The sequence below is a fragment of the Solanum tuberosum genome, unplaced genomic scaffold, assembly GCF_000226075.1.
Source record: "Solanum tuberosum cultivar DM 1-3 516 R44 unplaced genomic scaffold, SolTub_3.0 scf00072, whole genome shotgun sequence".
NCBI lineage: Eukaryota > Viridiplantae > Streptophyta > Magnoliopsida > Solanales > Solanaceae > Solanum > Solanum tuberosum.
Window position 1 is genome coordinate 424,140 of NW_006238999.1, and position 20,082 is coordinate 444,221.

The window sequence follows — 20,082 nt, forward strand, 5'->3', positions numbered from 1 at the left end:
TTTATCTCAATATTTTTAATTCTTATAATAAAATGCTATTATAAAGAATATCAGATAATATAACATAATATCTAAGATTAATTTCACATAAAATGTGATCCTTATAATAAAAAAAATATGATTCTTATAATAAAATTTTGTTATAGAAAATGATTGTCACTCGAGGTCTTAGTTTAATTAATAATTTCAATTCACCAAAACAAAAATAGAAAATAAAAATAGTGTGAGAGGGGTGTGGGACCCATGGTGGTGTATTGAAGAAAGGAGGGGGTTGGGGATGGGTGGGAGAGAGACTTAAACATCAAGACAATGGAGGGGTGAGATGAGTGAGTGGTGGTGACACTAAAATATACAGCTAGCATTTGATACAATTCCCTTACCAACCCATCAATCACTCTCCTCCTACTTCTCCCTTCTCCTTTTAAACTTTCTTCATTCCATTTCCCAATTTCTTCAAAAGAAATCTTCAACTCCCTTCTCATTCTTCTAGATAGCTAGCTAGTCTCTTCAAGGTACATATTTTGCATTCTTTTTTTCTATGTTAAATCATAGTATTTACTCATAAAAATGTAATCTTTTTTTTGTGTGTGGGTTTTTGCTTTTGTCCCTTTTAGGTATGCATAATGTTAGTCCTAGTTCATATGGAGACTTTTTTGTTGTGGTTGTTGCAAAGTTTTTGTCTTTTTTGGGGTTCATTTCTATTTGAGGCAAAGGTTTTTCTTGTTCTTCATTGAATTTCCCATTTTCTTCAAAACTCCTTCATCTCCTTTCCTTCTTCTAGCTTGTTTCTTCAAGGTATGCATTTTCCAGTCATTATAAAAATGTAATCTTTTTATGTAGGTATTGCAAAGATTTTGTCTTATTTTTGGAAAAAATGTCTGAAATATATCTGAATTTTGATCGAAATTGCTATAATGACACTGAATTTTGGAAAGGATCTTTTACCTGCATTATTTAATAGTGTATTTTAAAAGTATATAAGTGCCCACGTGGACATTTTAAATATTGCATCATTTTAAATAGTAATGTGTCCACGTGAGCATATATACCTTTAAAATATACTATTAAATAGTGCAACGTAAAAGATCCTTCCTAAAATTTGGTATCAAGTTTGATATCGTAACAATAATTTCGACCAAAGTTAAAGTACTTTTTAAATCATTTTCCCCTTATTTTTTTGGGTTTAGTTCTATTTGAGTCTATTGTGTGTTTAGTGTTGTTTACTTACACATTTTCCAACTTTTGCAAAACCCCTTCAACTTCTTCTTTACTAGTTTCTTCGAGGTAAATGTAGTGCATTCATTTTTTCTGTTTATAACAGTAAAAATGTAATCTTTTTTAGTGGATGTTGCAAAAATTCTGTCTTTTTGGGTCCATTTCATTGTACTCATTCATAAAAATGGAGTCTTTTTTTGTGGGTTCTTACTGTTGTCTTCTTTAAATTGCATATATTTCATTTGTGGGGTATACTTTTTTTTGGTGGTTGTTGCAAAGTTTGTCTTGTTATATGAACTGTCTGTTTAGTGTTGTATTCATGTTCTTCATTCCATTTCCCAATTTTTCACCATAAACCTTCATATCTCTTTTCCTTCTACTAGTTCCTTCAAGGTACATATTATTCATTCACTCATTCAAGAAAATATATTTTTTTATTTGTGGGTTTTTGCTTTTGTCTTCTTTAAGGTACATACTGTTAATCTACTTCATATGGAGGTACATTTTTTCTTGTGGGTGCTTCAAAGTTTTTGTCTTTTTTTGGTTACAATTTCAATCTGAGTATACTGTCTGTTACTTTTGTTTTCTTGTTTTTTTCACAGCTTCCTTCATTCACTTTCTCAGAGACTTCAAAATTCTGATGTTTTCTTGGGAGTTGAGCCTTTTCTGAAATTTCACTGTTTCCTAAGAAAAAATTCATATTGTATGTTTGTTTACTACTAAGAAAAGAGAGGGAAGAACAAAAAAGGTTCCATTTTTTCTGAAATTTCAAGTTTGTTTGATTCATTAACAGAGAAGCATAGAGGAAAAAGATTTAAGTCTTTTTTGTTGTGTGTTGCTTCAAATGAGCCAACAAATTTTGGTTACTAGATATGTCTAGGCATAAAAGTTCCAATTTTTCTTCCATCTTTTTCCTAGTTTAGATTATTTTTATGCATTTTTGACACTCTGAAGCTTTTTTCTGCATATTGAGTCTACAAGTTCTTTCATTTTTAAAGTTTGCTTTAAATTTGCATTTATTTGCAATTTTCCAATATATTTTTTTTTAAAATCCATTTTTCTTGCAAATATCTCTCGTTGTCGGTACAGTCGGTGTGAATTTTGAAAATTTCCCAATTTTTTCTTTTTGAAATTATTTTCTTAATATTACAAGAATCTTGATAAATATTCATTTTGGATTAACAAAATTCCAAAAAAAATTCAACCTTTTTCTTCTAAATGTGCCATGCCCCATTTTGACACTCTGGCTCCAGCTTAAGTATATGGTGTGGTTTTTGGCCCCTACCCTTCACATTAAAATTCACTTTTGTCCCTATAAAATGTGTATATATAATGTAGCTCTCATTTGTTGGATAATTGGAAGTTGATGAAATTTCTTTTTGGGGTCATTGTTAATGGTTTTGTGTTAACTTGTGCAGGTAAAGGGTTTTAGAGTAGAAAAAAAATCAAGAAACTATGGGGTCAAATGTGGTAGATGAGATAGATTGTGGCAGCTTCTTTGACCACATTGATGATTTGATTGATTTCCCTCTTGAGAATGAGAATGTTGGCCTTAGTTCTACTGATTGCAAAGATTTTCCAAGCATTTGGAATGACCCCTTGCCGGATTCCGACTCCCTTTTCTCTGGCAGCCACCGGAATTCTGCCTCCGACCTCTCAGCTGAGCTCTCAGTTCCGGTGAGTGTTACGTTTGTCTCTACTATTGTCAGTGTATTTAACTTAAATCTGTGTTTAATGAAAAATGGTCAAGTTTAAGTGATTCATGTGGGGTCTAATTCTATTTTTATGTCTCAGTCATGTGATTAGATGTAAAGGTTTAAATATATTTTGCTTAGTGAATGATTAAGTTAATATATTATAATTGGAGAGATTAGCTCTTTAATGGGGATTTAATGATGATTAGTTGATGGACTATCATATAATTTTGTTGGTATCTGCCAGCCAGCTGTGCTGTCGGTGTTAAAGAAGTTCAACACAATTTGTTTTCTATTATATTTGATTGTGTTTAGAGTTGGACTGATGCTAGCACATATGGTGAAATCATCTTTTTTGCCATATTAATGGTGACTTATCTAGATTTTGCACGTCGTAGGGCCCACTAAAGAGAGAAATGCCCCATACTCCGCTTCCTGGGCTTGAACCCATAACCTCTTGTTATTCAGGGTGAGAGAGTACCACACATATGCTGAAGTCGTTTTTTCCCATTCATATTAGTAGTGACTAATCTGGATTTCCAACTAAATGTAGAAACATGCTCCATATCAGGAGTTCCTCCGTTTCCAAGACTCAAAACTTGAAACTTCTAGTTAGGGGGTTGGGGATACTGGTGATAAAGTCAATCTTTCATATTAGTGGTGACTGGTTTGAAATTCGCACATTGTAGGGCCTACTAAAAGGAGAAATGCTTCATACTACGCGTTTCTTAGTCTCCAAGACTCTAACCCGAGGCCTTTGATTAAGTGTGAAGGAAAAACCATTCTTCCCACCATACTCCTTGGTGGTTAGCCATATGATACTTGGTCAGAGTAATTAATGGTTATGGGTGTTTCTCTCAGGGTAGTTGGGATTGACAAGTCCAGTCTATTTCAACTTCCATCCCTTGCCATCATTATGAATGACAGATAATATCATTCAATTTGCACCAGCAAGATTGTGCAACTATGTGCAAAATTGAACCAACATTCTCTCAAAAGTCTAGTCATCATAGAAAGGGACATTACATATACTAAGTGATGTTTGACTTCCTATTCTTTTGCTTTGGTGTTAATTTTGCACACAAGAGTGTCATAAATCAACATATAGTTTGTGAATAGAAACTTGTATTTCAAACTACAACTCTGAACTGCTTGTCTGATATGTTTGTTTTCTTGTGTTACAGTATGAGGATATTGTCCAGCTTGAATGGCTTTCAACATTTGTGGAAGATTCTTTCTCTGGTGGGGGATTGACTCTTGGGAAAGAAAACATTCCTGTTGAGAAAGAGCCGTTATCCCAAGGCAAGTTCCAGACTTCGAGTCCCGTGTCTGTGCTTGAAAGCAGCAGCAGCAGCAGCTCGTCATTTTCCAGCTCGGGGGAAAAAACTTTACCCCTTAGTCCATGCCACCGTGGTCCACAACGTGCTCGGACCAAGCGTCCTCGCCCAACAACTTTTAATCCCTTCCCAGTATTTGTTGCTCCAGGAGTTCCAACAGAATCAGAAAATTTCGCGGAGTCTCCCATGAAGAAGAATCTGAAACCGGCTGCACCAGAACAGAAAAAGAAAAAGAAGATCAAATTCTCTGTTCCTCTAGCTCCGGTCGAGACAAATCAGAATCCAGTGGCACAGCAAGCAGTTAGGAAATGCCAGCATTGCGAGATAACAAAGACTCCTCAATGGAGGGCCGGTCCAATGGGACCAAAAACTCTCTGCAACGCCTGTGGTGTTCGTTACAAGTCAGGACGACTCTTCCCTGAATACCGGCCAGCTGCAAGTCCTACATTTGTTCCAGCATTGCACTCAAACTCTCACAAGAAGGTTCTCGAAATGAGAACCACCATTGTCCCAGACAACGACACCATAGCCAGGACCTCGTCACCAGCAATAGCCACCCAACCGGAGTTCAACCCAAGCAACAACGTTTCGGTTGAGGAGGAGCACAAGTGAATGAAAAGAATCAGAGAAACAGTTTTTCCTAGTCATAGAGTCTGTCATTTCAGTTCTTAGTGTTATTTGGCTAGTGTTTTTTTTTCAATTGCTTTGTTCAATGTTCTTTTTGTATAGGGATGTAATATGGAAATAGAAAAAAAAAAGTAGATGATTATATTTTAGGAGATTAGATTAAGGGCTAAGACTAGTGTTAATTAAGTTTCTTAGTTAAAAAAAGTTAGTTTGGGTCAGTGTTGGTCTTGTTAGATGTTTTAGGCTTTTATCCTTGTCCTTAGGATGGGAATTCTTTTTGCAGTTTATTTGTTATCAGGCAATTCTCAAATAGTAATGGTTTATTTTTAAGTTTTTCCTACAAAATGTTATCTTATAATTTATGTAACACATGTTATTTTTAACGTAACAAAATCAAACAATCAATAAGAAAGTCTCAATTTATATAGGTTAGTGTGACTTGACATGAAAGTTAAGAAAGAAAGAAAGATTTTCAAAATTTAAGGTTTAAAATAAGTCATAAGATAGTTGTGTGGCTAGAAATTATTTCAAGAAGGATAAACGAGATATTTTAAAGTTAAATTGTTATTAAATTTAGAAATATATCATTTTTTTTGGATGGACTAAAAAAGAAGGCAATTCATATAAAATGGATCAGATAGATGGAGTATTAATGAATAACTAGTTTCAATATAACTAATCTTAACATGATTAATCCTAGCTTAACTTGAGTTCAAACCAAACGATCCCTACACAGTAGAATTTTAATGCCTAAAGTTAGTTATGATTAAAAAAAATTCAAGTTGCAATGCAAATCGTCATATCACAAATTAAACACTGAATACTCAATCAGATTTTAATACTTACCACTAATTATAATCCTAAGGTAACTTGATTTTAAACAAAATAACTTTGTTCAATAAGATTTTAATATCTGAACAAAATAAAACACAAAACCACAACGGAAATCATTGTGTTACGAATTTAAACAAATAAGGTCATTTAATACATGGACTAACTTATCCACAAACTATAGTCTTGACTCTTGAGATTATAGTCCTTGAACTAATTTATCCTAAGATAATCTCACGTTTGATGCAATATCCAAAATTAAATTTGAGATTAGATTTATGCTACATTTAGATAATTATTTTCTAAAATAAATCATATCGTCAACTAAATATAATATAAATCTAATCCAAACTTAATACGAAAATATCTCACCTTATCCCGCGTTAATTATATTAGTATTATGATGAAGAGAAAAAAGTGAAGTAAATGGCAAATAATATGAAAGTTCCGAAACTACCCTCAGCATCATCACTCAGTGAATTTCAACAAGCTGAGAACCAGAAAGAGGGAAAAATCCAGAGGAAGAGCTTTTTTTTCAGTTTCAATTTTAAGAAGAAAGCTCTTTCCTCTTGACTTCACTTCAATATTTTCTCTCTATTCATACGTATATACGTAGAAAAATACGTAGTAGTATATGTATATACGTACGTCAAAATCTCCAGATCGAAATTAGGGTTTTAGTTTTTTTTTTTATAATTTATTTGAAAATTTTAGGTATCGGAAATGTCAGGGCTGAATCGATCTTCTAGCGCTCCATCGAAAAATGGGCTTCCTCCTAAGGAACTCATTGACGATCTTTGCAGGTGCGCTATGCTGTTTATGTGATTCTGCTAAACTTCATTTTTGCTTTTTCTTGATGTAATTTTTAGTGATTTAAGCTATTTTCTTGGATTGGATGTGAAGGAGTGTACTTTTAAATGTTCCTAAGTTCAAAGTTTAGCTATTTCCTGTTGTATTTCTCAGTGATTCAAGCTAACCTTTTTTTTTATTAGTAGTGATTCAAGCCAATTTTTTTCTGGATTTGGCTGTGAAATAGTGTACTTGTAGTGCTCATAAGTTCAAAATTTAGTGTTCTCCTATTGTGTTTTTCAGCGATTCAAATTATTTTTTGGATTTGGATGTGAAATGGTGTACTTGTAGGTTCATAAGTTCAAAATTTAACATTTTGCTATTGTTTTTTTTTTCTGTGATTCAAATTATTTTTTGGATTTGGATGTGAAATGGTGTACTTGTATAGTTCACAATTTCGAAATTTAGCATTTTCCTGTTGTATCTTTTAATGATTCAACCTAATTTTCTTGATAAGTAGTGATTCAACCTATACTTTGGTCTTGGCTGTGAGATAGTGTACTTGGAGATTGCATATTTGCCTAAGTTCAAAATTGAGTTTTTTAATCTGTTTTAACTGTCTATGAGAGTTTCCCAAAGTATAGTAGTTGCAAGATTGGATAAAGGATTTACTCAGTGGTGGATCTAGGATTTCTACTCTATAGGTTCAATATATAAGGTTCTTCCCATTAAGCCCATTGTATTTTTAAAATTATGGGTTCAGACCTACCATTTGTTCAATTTTAGATTAAAACTTTATGCTCCACATTGAAAAGGTGTCGGTTAATTCTGCTCAGCAAGGCTATAGGATATGTGCTCACTCTAAGTGTCATAATTGGAATTCGAAACAGGAATTTTCAACTTGTTATTCCTATGCTAGTCATCCCTCACCTTTATGTGTGTTAAATAGGTTGGAAGTTCCAGTACTGGTATGAAATGGTGTTGAAAGAGCAAAACGATTAAAGAAAATATAGATGACAAAATAGTTTGGAACTGACATACATTGAAATTTCATTTTAGTATTTTATTTGAGGAATACAGATGACTTCCCTTTGTCAATATTATAAACACTGTAAGTCTTAAGCAAGCTTAATCTCTGAGTCATGGTCAAGAAATCTTATGACTTCGATAATAGATGCATTCTGTCCTTGCATATAGCGTTTCCTATTTCTTTTTCAATTTCTTGAAGTTGGTTGTAGCAACTTGTGATATCAGTTGACTTTACTTGGTAAATGGTAGATATTGCGAGGTTATGCATTTGGTATGTCTTCCCTTGATGGATGTGTTCTATTTCCTTGACACAGTCGGTTTATTTTGAACGTGCCAAAAGAAGATCAGCAATCATTTGAGAGGATTTTGTTTCTTGTGGAGTGCGCACATTGGTTTTATGAAGACAATACTGTGGACTACAATCCGTCATTGAAGTCTATAACCCTCAAGGAATTTACTTCCTTAAGTATCCTTTGATGATAGAACCTAAACCCAGATCTATAATTATTTAAATGCAGGGAATCCTATATCGATCTTGCACGCAACTTACCTCTTTCATTGAATTTGCATGATTTACTCTTTTGAACATGAATGCCCTCTCGCCTTTTCTTTTTGCATTTAAACTAGCCACTTGGGCTTGCTTTCCACTCATTTGATCATAAAGCATGACTTTGATATTGGTAATTCAAAAGAAAGGTGGGTTTGGGGGGGGGATAGCTTTGATATTGCTATGTTTTCCATAGTCATAGTCTCTCGTCATTGTATATACTCTTTTTGGCCAAGGGTTTAGATGTTTCTCTTAATTAGAGCTGAGTGTTATCTTTGTATTCTTTCTTTTTTCAACTTTGCTTTGAGAGCTCCTTGAACCTGTAACATGTTTATAAAGACTGGAAATATAAAATTTAAAGAAAGAATTATTGTGACATATAATATAGGGCCACTGTTTCTGACTTTCATTCGTAAGTTGCTATGCTTACTTCTACTTGGCTGGTGTATCTGAGGTTGAGTATATGAACATTCGGGTTTTCCTTAATCCATTACAGTGTTTAACAATTGTGATGTTTTAAAACCATATGTTCCTCACATAGATGACATATTCAAGGACTTTACCTCTTACAAGGTTCGAGTTCCTGTAACTGGGGCCATCATCCTTGATGAGACTTTTGAACGGGTAAGTACCGTTTGCATCAAAGCAGCATATTCAAGTTCCTTGTAAATAGTATCTTTATAAGATTACTGTTACCATTTAAAAAGAAAGGTATCTTTACTAGATTCTGTTAGGTGATTGGTGCTTTATTGAGCGTGCGACTTTTAGGACCTATAATCATGAATGACCAAGTAACTAATATGTTACCGGATCTCAAATTGTTGCTGCTTTGACTTTTTGAGGACCATTCATTTAACTACAGTCTTTTCTCTCTCTCTTTCTATTTATTTGTATGATTTTCCTCAATTTAAGCATATAAGTTGCGCTATCTACAAAATTAAATAGGTGCATATCCTTGTAATCCTTTATGGCACTTTCTTAAAGACATTAGATCTCATTGATTATTTATGTCAACTGCAGTGCTTGCTAGTAAAGGGATGGAAGGGTTCAAGTTGGAGTTTTCCACGTGGGAAAAAGAACAAGGATGAAGAGGACCACTCATGTGCAGTTAGAGAAGTATGCAGTTCTCTTTACTAATTAGTTCTCCAATTGACATTAAAGATCTCATGAATGCTTGTGGAAGTGTATATGTTTTCCAGTTCTTCAATTGCAGGAGATGTGTTTATTTGGATAAATTACTCTTTTTTGATAGAGTAATAATGTCCATTAAAGAGGAATGTGTCTGTATACAAGGAGTATACTATATATATATATTACCTTAATGAACCGAAGCTGCTAAAGCTCATCATTTCTCTAATTTGAATCGAAAGTTGGTTTTTACTCCTCCACCTTTGAAGGCTGGTTTCATCCAATGTCTCCTACGAGGCTGCCTTAAAGTCCAATTCCAACCAATTTCTAGTTAATTCATCCATAAGAACCCGACAATTCCCCGTATGGGAGCCACCGTCATTTTGTCTGGCATGTACTCTCGGGACCTCCGAGTATGACAAAGTGAAAGGAGACAAGACTCACCTCCCCCTACTTTGTCAAGAAGCACTTCTGCAACTTCCTCTCTTACCCAACACTCTTTTTTTTCCAAAGGGAAATGAAGGCCTTACTTAAAAATTCTCACCCAATCGAAAGGATACCTTATCCAAAAAACTATGCACTTACACATTGCCAATTATATCTATCTAGTCTCCTACTTTCCCCCACATGTTCTGTTTACACCAAAAGTAAAAAAAAGACTCAGACAATTCATCCTAATTTTGGTACTGCTCGTCTTCAAAATGCCTTGAATTTCTGTCCTTCATATTGTCCGCCAGATACAAGCTGGGATGATCTGCCACCAATCCTCCATAGCACTTCTTTCCACCCCACATTCTTCCAGCAGCTTAGCAACTCCCTAGTAGAATTGGACATAACCTAATTTATTTCCAAAATACACAAGAACACGTGCCACAGATTTTTAGTAGTACTACAATGCATGAATAAATGATCAATGTTTTCACCATCTTGACCACAATGCATACATCTTGAACAAATCTGGATACATCTTCTCTGTAAATTTTCTTGAGTTAAGCAAGCTTTCCTTGTCACCAGCCAACAAAACAGGATTCCTCAGCTGGTATTTTGGTTTTCCAAGTAAGTTTCCAAGGACAATTTCCATTCCAAGAGCCACCTTGATTATAACTCCTGTATGTGGATTGGAGGCTGTCGTGACCCACCGATGATCTAACCAAAAAGATGTCTTTCTAGCATTTCCACCATGATCTCCACATTTTCTTGAAAATCCTGTCAGCGATTCTGTATTCCATACACAACAACCAAATGGACTATTGACTTCTTTAGTGATCACCGACTCTCTAACCCATATTTCTGAATGATAAAGTTTCTCCATATTGCCATTTCTTGTGAGTTGAATCTCCTAACCATCTTTGTAGCAAGTTCCTTTTATGCAAACTTAGCTTCTTGATTCCCAGGCCACCCTATTTTTTAATTTAAAGTGAGAACTTCCCACCTTACCATATTAAAGCTCTTATTCACTTTATTGCCTTAGGATTACAAAAACTCATTTCTTTTTAATTTATCAATCTTTTTCTCCACCCCCTTGGGGATAGGTAGAATAGCCACCATATAAGTAAGGAAGACATATAACACAAAATTGATTAGAGTCAGCGTCTCACTCAGAGATAAAGGTTGGGTTTTCCATCCAGCCCAATTTTTTTGTCACATCTCTAGGACATCATCCCATATTTCTATTGACTTATTCTTTGCCCCCAGAGGTAATCCCAGATACTTAGTGGGTAGTGACTCCACTTGGCATCCAAGGTTACCTGCCAAATATTGTATATTGGTCACCTGTGTATCTGGAAAAATGGAACTCTTGTTCCAGTTAACATGAAGACCAGATAGAACTTCAAAGATCTTCACCAAAAACAAATATCTTCACCAAAAAAAAATATCTTCACCAAGAAGATAGAGCCTCAAAGATGGTCAGAATTGCCCTAAGGTGTCTGATCTATCCCATTTCAGCATCACAAAAGACTAGAGAATCATCGGCATAAAATAAGTGATAGATTTCTAGACCATCACCATATTACTTGATTATCAAAGCCCTCGATCCAATAATTTGATTTGGCTATCCTAAACATGTGGTTAAGACGAAATGACTAGCAAAACTAGGAACGGTGATAGTGGATCACTCTGCCTAATACCCCTTTGGATTGAAAAAAGCCTTCAAGACTTCCCTTAACTCAGGATTTTACATTAGGGTAGAAAAAAGGGCAATCCGGTGCACAAAGCATCCCGCGTTAATAGGGTCTAAGGGAGGTCGCACCCAAGGGTGTGCTGTACACAACCTACCCTAATGCATGGATTATTATCTTCTTCCACGGCCTAATCCATGACCTATTGGTCACACAAACACAATTATGTTGCTCCAAGGCTCCCTTTCAGAGAATTTTACACTAGAAATGCAAAATTTAATCCAATTTAGCCATTTGCTTCCAAATCCTATGTCTTTGAGAATTTTCAAGAGAAAGTTCCAATTGACATGATATCTTTGCAGAGAGAATTTTGGAGTCGGTCACTCATCTTTTTGTTCATTGTAAATTTGCTAAGCAACGCTGTGCTATGTTGCTTAGACTCTCCAAAACTGTCGCCGCACCTGTGTCGGATTCTTAAAAATGCACTACTTTTGGAGAATCCAACATGCATCTGTCGCCATTTTTAAAGAGTCCGAGCAACTGAGATGTTGGGAGATTATCCTGAATTTGTGTGGTGGTGTTTTGGTAATGCCTTTAGATGTTAAGAGTTTACCGGAGAGCTGGAATGAGCAGAAGATAACAATACCTCAGAAGCAGATCTGGAGGACCATCTCTTTGTGCATCTTCTAGACTATTTGGAAAGAAAAGAGAAGTGTGTTTTGATTATAGAAAGAATCATATCCTTTAAGTCATGAATTTTTGTCTTCAGAAATATGTTCTTTTGGTGTAAGAAGAGCTAAGCAGAGAATATGGATACATATATGTATTTTTTGGACTCACTTAGGAATATACATCTGGTCTATAGTAGGGATTGTCTGATTTTCTTGTACTTCTATATGCCTTCTTGGTACCTTTATTAATCATAATTTTACCTTTTCAAAAACAAATCTCTCCTTTTAAATTAAGTGTCAGCTACCACTAAAGTCATAAGCTAAAGAGAATTCTAAGATAGTCTTCCCTTCGTCATTCTTAGTACCTTAACTAATAACTCCTGTGTAGTTGTTCAAAACTTTCACCATCTTTACCTACATGACCATTGAATTCTTCCCCTGTAAAGATTTATCAGTCTCCTACTATCCCTTGAACCAAGGCGTCCATATCCTCCCAAAAATTTAGATTTAGCGTCTATTTCTTATCCTATTTATTGTCTCCATCCTTCACAGTTGCCTTAATGCAATAATCCTATTAAAACTCATTTATTTTTACAATTTGACATATACGTCTTGTTTCTACAATAGTTCTACCCTTTTGTCTATCCCACTATACAATGATTTAAATTCTATTGTTACCCACCTCCCTAGCAGTTTGTCCTTCCCATTTAGTTTTTTGTAGGCAAGCAATAACAACTCCCCCCCTCCCCTTTCCCTCCTTTTTAGGGTATCCATGATTCTATCGAGCTTCCAGTTATAGTGTTTATGTTCCAGGTACGTACTGAAAATATAATTCTTTCTAGAATATCTTTTTAACCCTCATCCATCCATGATGCGAGAACCCTTTCTTATTTTGTACCACATCTGAGCACTGTTGTGGTGGAACTAGCTTCTTAACTCACACCTATCCCTAATGTGGGAACCCTTTCATGTTCTGAAGCACATCCGGACGCTGATGTGGCGTACTTACTTTTTTACATATACCAAACCACGATGTTGGAACCCTTGCTCATACTTCTTCAGGCAGACAATAATGTGATGTAACCCTTTGCTCATTTTTCATTACATCAGGTGCTGATGTAATACATGTCTAGATGTATTACCTCATGTGAACGATATTTGTATTATGATGATTTATCATGAATTGACAAGTTTTATGCTGGTTGTCAACCTACCACAACTGCACAACCCTCATTATTCGGGATTAGGACCGGCACTGTGTGATCATGCAAATTAGAAAAGATAAAAATGATAACATTTGGTAAAAGGTGCCAGTTGTGCATAGAAGGATAAAATGAGATGTCACTTGCAAGTTGCCATGGCACCACGATTCTCAAAAATAAAATAAAATATAAGAAATCATTTGTGATAGTTTGATTATGTCCTATGTTGACCTCCAAATCTTCCAGATGGCATGCTCTGTAGGTGTGCAACCATGATGAGTGAAGGTATCCATAGGTGACAAGATAATCCTAAAATCACAGGGAAAGAAATTGTGTCGATTCTTAAAAGACCTACAATCTCTTGAAATTCATGCAAGCTTAGCGAAAAATTTAGTACAATGGAACCAATTACGTTGGAACTTAGTTTTTCAAAGGAATTTCCATGATAGAGAAATGAATAGCTAGTTAGATTTGCTCTAGAGACCGGAGAAAGATGGATAACAACCGGAAATATTTTGCCAAGATTGGTTTAGTGTTAGCAAAATTAGTAATTTAACATGGTTTAACATGTAGAAAACTTGCCTCTGTATCTCTACTAGGAAGAGGTAAGGTTTGTGTACACTCTACCCTCCCTAGACCGCACTTGTGGGACACTGGGTACGTTGTTGTTAACATGTAGAAAGCTTCTAGTGGTAGAGAAACTAATTTTCTAAGTTTGACTAATACGGTGTAAAATGGAACAATATGTTGTTATGGACATTGAAGTTCTTATTGCCCATCCCACTTCTTGATATTGAGGCATAGTTGTCTGACTTGATGTATTTGACTCTCCTGTACAAAAAAGAGCTGGCAGATATTTTGTAGTGGTGGAGAAAGCTGGTTTGACCAATCCATAACGGAAGTTCAATATCTGTTCTACATGAGTAGTGGATTGTATGTGGACTGTATGTAAAGGTCCATGGTGGTTATGTTGTGTCATGTTAGAAAATAGAAAGGAGGAGCGGCAACTGAAGATGGGGTAATGCTGCTAATAGTCATTTCATGGTGTTGTGGATGCAGTGAAGTCAATAAATTAAGTATTTAATTATATTTTTAAGTAGATTTATTTATAATTTGGGTAGCTTTATTTATTATTCTAGAGTAGGATTTATGTTTCATAGCTTCATAAGGATAAGGTTAAGCTATAGTTATTAGCTTGAAATAAGATTTGGGTTTCCTACTTTCACAAGGATTAGACTTCCTATTGCTGCACTAGAACTCCTACTTAAAGGGGTTTCTAATGAAGAAATCAGCAAGTCATATTTCAGCAAAAAACAAGAGAATTCTTTCTTCCATTGAACTCTAAGGTTTCAGTCTCCCTTTAACGACCTTTAATGAGCTGAAGAGATCAGAGTTCTCTCTTCCATTGAACTCTAAGGTTTCAGCCTCCCCTTTAACAAGCTGAACTTATATATCGCCCCTTGAATCGATCGTTCCCTAAAGATCATAACACATAGCATATATTGTTCCATCATTTCTGGATCAAGCTTTGTGATTCAAAAGGGAAAAGAGCAATAATAGCTGAGTAGCTTAACAAATATATTTATTCATTATGGATCAGCCTGTCAGAAGTTAGTTTAAAGCTATCTAGGAGTCGAAACAAAGTCGACAGTAGTTTATTTTTTCAGTAGTCAAGGAGTAGGGATACAATGAGCAAGAGCGTTAACTTTTTAAAGCATATGGATGGACTAATCTAGGATTAGTGGAGGGAAAATCTTTTAGTTGAGTTTAGGTTCTTACACTTCTCTGATAAATAAGTTTGTACTGGATCTGACTGCTCTAAGTTGAAGACTTTGACTATGGTAAAATCTTGGTGGGTTTATATGTAGTTGATAAGATTATCCTCCGAGGAGCTTGGCCCCAACATTTTGTTCCTTTCTTTTTTAATGGGTTCCCTCGCCAATTTCTCATCTTATGTAAATTACTATCCATGGTTTATCTTTGTGCAATGCTCAATTTGATTCAACTTTCTAAATTATGCTTTGTATTGGATGCAGGTCTTGGAGGAAACAGGATTTGATGTCTCGAAACTTCTTCAGAAAGAGCAATACCTTGAAATGACTTTTGGACAGCAAAGAGTGCGGCTTTACATAATAGCGGGAGTGAAAGAGGATGCGTCATTTGCCCCACAAACCAAAAAAGAAATTAGTGTAAGTGAAAATATTCTGTCAAAGTTAAAAACTTCAAAGAATGTAACCAGATTCAAAAAAAGAAGTTAAAGCTTCAAAGGAGATTAATATCGCAAAAACACTTCCATGAAATTCAAAGCCATCAATCAAAATCCTTTTCTTGTGTGAAAGTTAAAATTCCTTTCCTTACTATTTTTAATTGATGGGTATGCGGTCCCCACTACTAAATTTGAATTACTGGGTGGTCTATTCACTACATTTGTCTTTAAGAATAATGACAGTAGTCATTTGCTTTGCTTGCCTTTGTTGACTTTAAGATTATGTATTTATGTATATCGCTATTTGACTGTCTTACTTCCCTGCAAGCCTGCTTTGAGCCTTCAGCAATTTTTCTTTTGAGTCAAAGATCTATTGGAATTAGAAATTAGGATATCTGGGACAAGGTGGGAGTTGCTTCGTGGTGGACAAGATGTGGAAAGGGAGGCTAAGATGGTTTGGGCATGTGAAGACGAGATGTGCAAATGCCCTAGGAGGTGTGAGAGGTTGGATATAGTGGGTAGGATGAGAGGTTGAGGTAGGTCAAAGAAGTATTGGGGAGAGGTGATTAGATAGGACATGACACAATTTCATCTTACCGAGGATGTGACCTTAGATGGGAGGGTATGGAGGTCGCGGATTAGTGTAGAAGGTTAGTAGGTAGTTGAGCATTGTCTTGCTTTTCAACGGAATTAGGCTTGATGGTAGTCTTGACTCTTGAGCACCGTTTCTGTTGTAGTATTAGCCTTATTCATGTAGTTTCTGTTGTTTATTATGTTTAGGTGATCAGATTTTTCTGCTGTTACTGTTCCTTGTGTGTATGTTCTGCACTGCTTTCCTATTAGTTGCCACGTTTGCTTTATTGCCGTTTTTCTTTTCATTACTACCCTCCCTAGACCCCACTTTGTGGGATTTCACTGGCTATGTTGTTGTTGAGTCGAGGGTCTATCAGAAACAACTTCTCTACGCCACAAAGGTAGGGGTAAGGTTTGCGTACGTCCTACCCTCCCTATACCCCACTTGTGGACTACACTGGGTTGTTGTAGTCTTGATTTTAAAAGCCCATGTTTTAATAGATAATTTCTGAGCTTACTATCCTACTTTGTATGACTATTTAGAGCAGGAGATCTCTATGGAATTTTACTTCCATTGAACTTCATGTTTCTCAGTATCATGTCATGTAGAAAGGTTTTGTGAATGAGATTTTTACTCTGTATGGTGTGTTCTGCTGATACATTTGAGCTGGATGTTCTTAAGCCATTATTTGCTTGGACATGAAGTGTTAACAACTGTTAAGACCTTTTTTTTGTTGTGTGTGGGTGTGGGTAGGGGTTTATTGAGTTACCATTGATTTCATTTACTTAAAAGATTTCCTAAGGATTGTCTTTGCTGTCATGGATTGTGCATGAACTCAATACTTTAGATGCTATCTAGAATGACCACTTCTTCATCTAGATGCAGAGAATCTTTTGTAAGTTAATTATAGTAACATGCACATACTTTCTTGCTCTCCCAGTTGTTACTTTAACATAGATGATTATTCTCTAAACACAAGAGTGCACCATTGCATGCAAACATGTGACTGCTTCTTTTGTGAGTTCTAACATTTGTTGGTTTGCACTTTGAATTCAGGAAATTGCATGGCAAAGACTGGATGAACTTCAACCAGCAACTAGCGAAATCATATCTCGTGGGATGACTGGACTCAAGCTCTACATGGTTTCTCCATTTTTATCGTGAGTGAAATGCTTATCTTGTTAACTTAGCGGATCCCCTTAATTCTTTTCTAATGATTCTTAACTTCTCACAGATCTTTGAGATCTTGGATTTCAGCACATCAGCCTCCTGTAGCGCCTAGATTTGATAGACCTTCAAGAGGTGCAGTCTCTCTTTCTTCATTGCCTCAAATCCTCTCTTCTGGACTAGCTAACACTTCTATCTAGCACATTTATTTCATTCTGGACTGTTATTTGAACTGAATAACCTGTCCTCTGGAAACTAGCTTAGAAGGTCCAATTTACTTCGTGAAAGCCAAGTAGGTTGGGCTAGGATGCTCGCCTATTTAATCTTTTTCCTATTTGAGTTCAGTAGTCATATTTTATTGCAGATTACTTGTATATCTAACATCTAGCTAATGTGGAAATTTTACTCGTTGCATCAAACTATGAGATATGAAGGTAAGTGAGATGATTGTCGTAGTAGACATTTCAACTAACATACCCAGTGTAATCCCACAAGTGGGGTATGTGGAGGCTAGGCTGTATGCAGACCTTACCTCTACCTTTGTGGGGTAGAAAGATTGTTTCTGATAAAGTGGAAACTTTACTCTTTGCATCAATCTATGAGACAGTAAGGTAATTAAGATGATGGTATAAGTAAACATTTCAAACATTATAAATTATTAGGTCCATATATAGGGTAAGGTGGATCTCCCGTCTTTCAGTCCCTTGACCATTCTCGTTGGTTACATGCATCTATTTGAATCTCTTACACCTTCCATGTCCACCCTCAAAGAAAACAAGTGGTTGGGATGGGATTCTAATTTCTTCTTTTGGTTGTTTGGTCTCAACAATCACAAAACTGATAACTACTTTGCATAACTGATCCAATTTTCTTCTCGACAAAACCAGCCACAAGCTCCTCTGACCTTCTATTTATTGGTAAAGGAGATCTGGGGTAGAACTAGTTTATATGATTCAGTCTTGATGATACAGGAGAATATGCCGCTCCCCCCGTTGGTTTTTCATGTGAAGCGTCTTGTAAGATCCAAGGTTTATTTTCCTTATCAAAAAAAGTCTTGAAGATGATTTCATTAGGGATCCCTGAGATGTAATAAATATACGGAAGATGCACCAGTTGTGCTTCAATGATACTTCTAAGCCCTTTTGCACCGTTCGCCAAGTCAAATCAGATTGAAACAACGGTGTATGTTCTCCTTTTAACTTTTGCCTGAAGAAAAAGTTGGGAAGAATGATGTAGTTTTTTTTTTAGGATAAGAATGATGATAGTTACCTACCTTCAATACTGTACTAGCTATAGAAAAAAAAGTTTAATGAAGCCTACTATGGAGAGGTTGCATTACGTTGTCCAGTGGAAGTCTTAACACTAACTTTCATTTAGCATCTTGATGTTAGGACACAACATTTTATTCAAATGGCTAATAAGGTTTAGTTCTTTTATGTAGGATTAAGTGTGTGGAATGCAAAAAATAGTTCCACCGGAAGCAGCTCAGTTTTAGCTGAGATTCAATTGAACAAACCTGCAGTTGATGCACGTCCCCAGGACACAGGTCCTGGCAAAAGCTTCAGAAACTTCCGATTTGACACTGCTTCAATATATCGTGCAATGGAAGCTGGCTTCTCTTCTTGAAGTGTAGAGTATAGTCGTGGTTAATTGTTGTGTTTCATGTGCACATATTTTGTTTAGCTCCCGTCTTCACTACATCAGTCTTTGAGGAAATCTAGGACTCTTCTTCGTGTTAATCCTGCTTAGACAAGTTCATAGTTTTGTGGCTGTTCGTTTTTTGCTTTCAGGTTGGGATGTATGTATAGTATGTATATACAGGAACCTTGTATTGAATAGTCACCATGTTGTTTGAAGTTAATACAAAAAAAACACTCCTTTTGATTTGGACACCACCTTTGCTATCTTAGCAGTGTTGACCAACCTCTCAACTATGTCGGCACCTCCAACTTATTCCTGTCTTTCTTCTTGAGCAACGGAGCTTCTTTTATGGAGCCCTTAAACTCAAGTTATGTAATTTTGGATTTGGCAAAATCTGGTATAGTATCTTTGATCTTTCAGAAAATATCTTGGAAGTGTTTGCTTTGTATTTGTAGGAAGGCTAAATCAAACAAGTTTGTCAATTCGACCCAAAAGCTGGAGGAGGAGGATCTGGTTGCTGCTTATGACATAATACAAGGTGCCACTTTCTATCTACAATTATTACATGAAATTGAAATATGTCTAAAGATGGCAAAATCAAAATCTTAGTAAGTACTCTCTTAATAACGTAAAAATATCACATTGCTGCATATGTTATAATCCATAACAATCCTCCAAAAGAGGTAAAGGAATAGTTTAGACTTTTGCCTTGTGTGAATCATGCATGTGTTATAGCCCATAGTTGCTAAAAGGAAGGAAAAAGAAAGCTCCGATAATGATGCTTTCGCATTTTGGGACCTTGAGATTCAAAAAACATAAAAATAAAAGCGAGGTCTATGAGTGTGTCACAATATATAGCCTATGCAAGATCAATAACCTTTAGTGAACGATACTCATAGTCTTTGAAGATTGAAGCCACTTTTTTTTAGAGGTAAGTGGTCGTGAAATAAGAAATTCATGAGTATTTTTTTCCTACGTGATGGTTCCTAAAGTAAAAATCGAGGTCCTCATAAAGTTTTTTGAGAAAATTTTTTTTGGGTACTTCGAACGCTAGATTCATGAGCTATTACACACAAAAAATTGAGAAATTTGCACGATACTTAAAAAAAGCCTGTAGATGAGGAAATGGTGGTGAAAAAAATAATGTTAGTATACGTGATCGTTCTCTAAGTCAATACGGAGGTCCTCATAAAGTTTTTTAAGAAAAAATAATTTTGGATGCTCCGGGCGCCAGATCCATTGGCTAATACACGAAAAATTGAGAAATTTGCTCGATTCCTAATAAAGGGCCTGTAGATACGGAA

The 20,082-nt window shown here is 35.7% G+C and overlaps 2 protein-coding genes across 6 annotated transcripts; both read left to right on the forward strand.

The window, feature by feature from the left end:
* Nucleotides 1-323: 323 nt before the first annotated feature.
* On the forward strand, nucleotides 324-5,209 carry LOC102584259 (GATA transcription factor 8-like). Of its 5 annotated transcripts, none has more exons than XM_006345729.2 (3): nucleotides 324-512; nucleotides 2,634-2,892; nucleotides 4,094-5,209. In XM_006345729.2, exons 2-3 carry the CDS (start codon nucleotides 2,671-2,673, stop codon nucleotides 4,856-4,858), a joined length of 987 nt encoding a protein of 328 aa, XP_006345791.1. In that variant the 5' UTR covers nucleotides 324-512; nucleotides 2,634-2,670; the 3' UTR covers nucleotides 4,859-5,209. The 5 variants fall into 5 exon arrangements, with proteins under 5 accessions (XP_006345791.1, XP_006345792.1, XP_006345793.1 ...); XM_006345730.2 differs by lacking the exon at nucleotides 324-512 and adding an exon at nucleotides 700-795; XM_006345731.2 differs by lacking the exon at nucleotides 324-512 and adding an exon at nucleotides 1,218-1,284.
* Nucleotides 5,210-6,157: 948 nt separating this feature from the next.
* Nucleotides 6,158-19,032, forward strand: LOC102585242 (mRNA-decapping enzyme subunit 2). The gene is made up of 8 exons (XM_006345733.1): nucleotides 6,158-6,507; nucleotides 7,837-7,988; nucleotides 8,566-8,693; nucleotides 9,090-9,185; nucleotides 15,227-15,379; nucleotides 17,027-17,130; nucleotides 17,205-17,272; nucleotides 18,579-19,032. The coding sequence occupies exons 1-8, from the start codon at nucleotides 6,428-6,430 to the stop codon at nucleotides 18,761-18,763; spliced, it is 966 nt and encodes a 321-aa protein (XP_006345795.1). The 5' UTR covers nucleotides 6,158-6,427; the 3' UTR covers nucleotides 18,764-19,032.
* Nucleotides 19,033-20,082: the final 1,050 nt, after the last annotated feature.

Coding starts and splice junctions, on each gene's coding strand:
- LOC102584259 (XM_006345729.2), top strand. CDS start 2,671: ATGGGGTCAAATGTGGTAGATGAGATAGATTGTGGCAGCTTCTTTGAC. Junction 2,893..4,093: donor CAGCTGAGCTCTCAGTTCCG/GTGAGTGTTACG, acceptor CTTGTGTTACAG/TATGAGGATATTGTCCAGCT.
- LOC102585242 (XM_006345733.1), top strand. CDS start 6,428: ATGTCAGGGCTGAATCGATCTTCTAGCGCTCCATCGAAAAATGGGCTT. Junction 7,989..8,565: donor CAAGGAATTTACTTCCTTAA/GTATCCTTTGAT, acceptor AATCCATTACAG/TGTTTAACAATTGTGATGTT. Junction 15,380..17,026: donor AAACCAAAAAAGAAATTAGT/GTAAGTGAAAAT, acceptor CTTTGAATTCAG/GAAATTGCATGGCAAAGACT.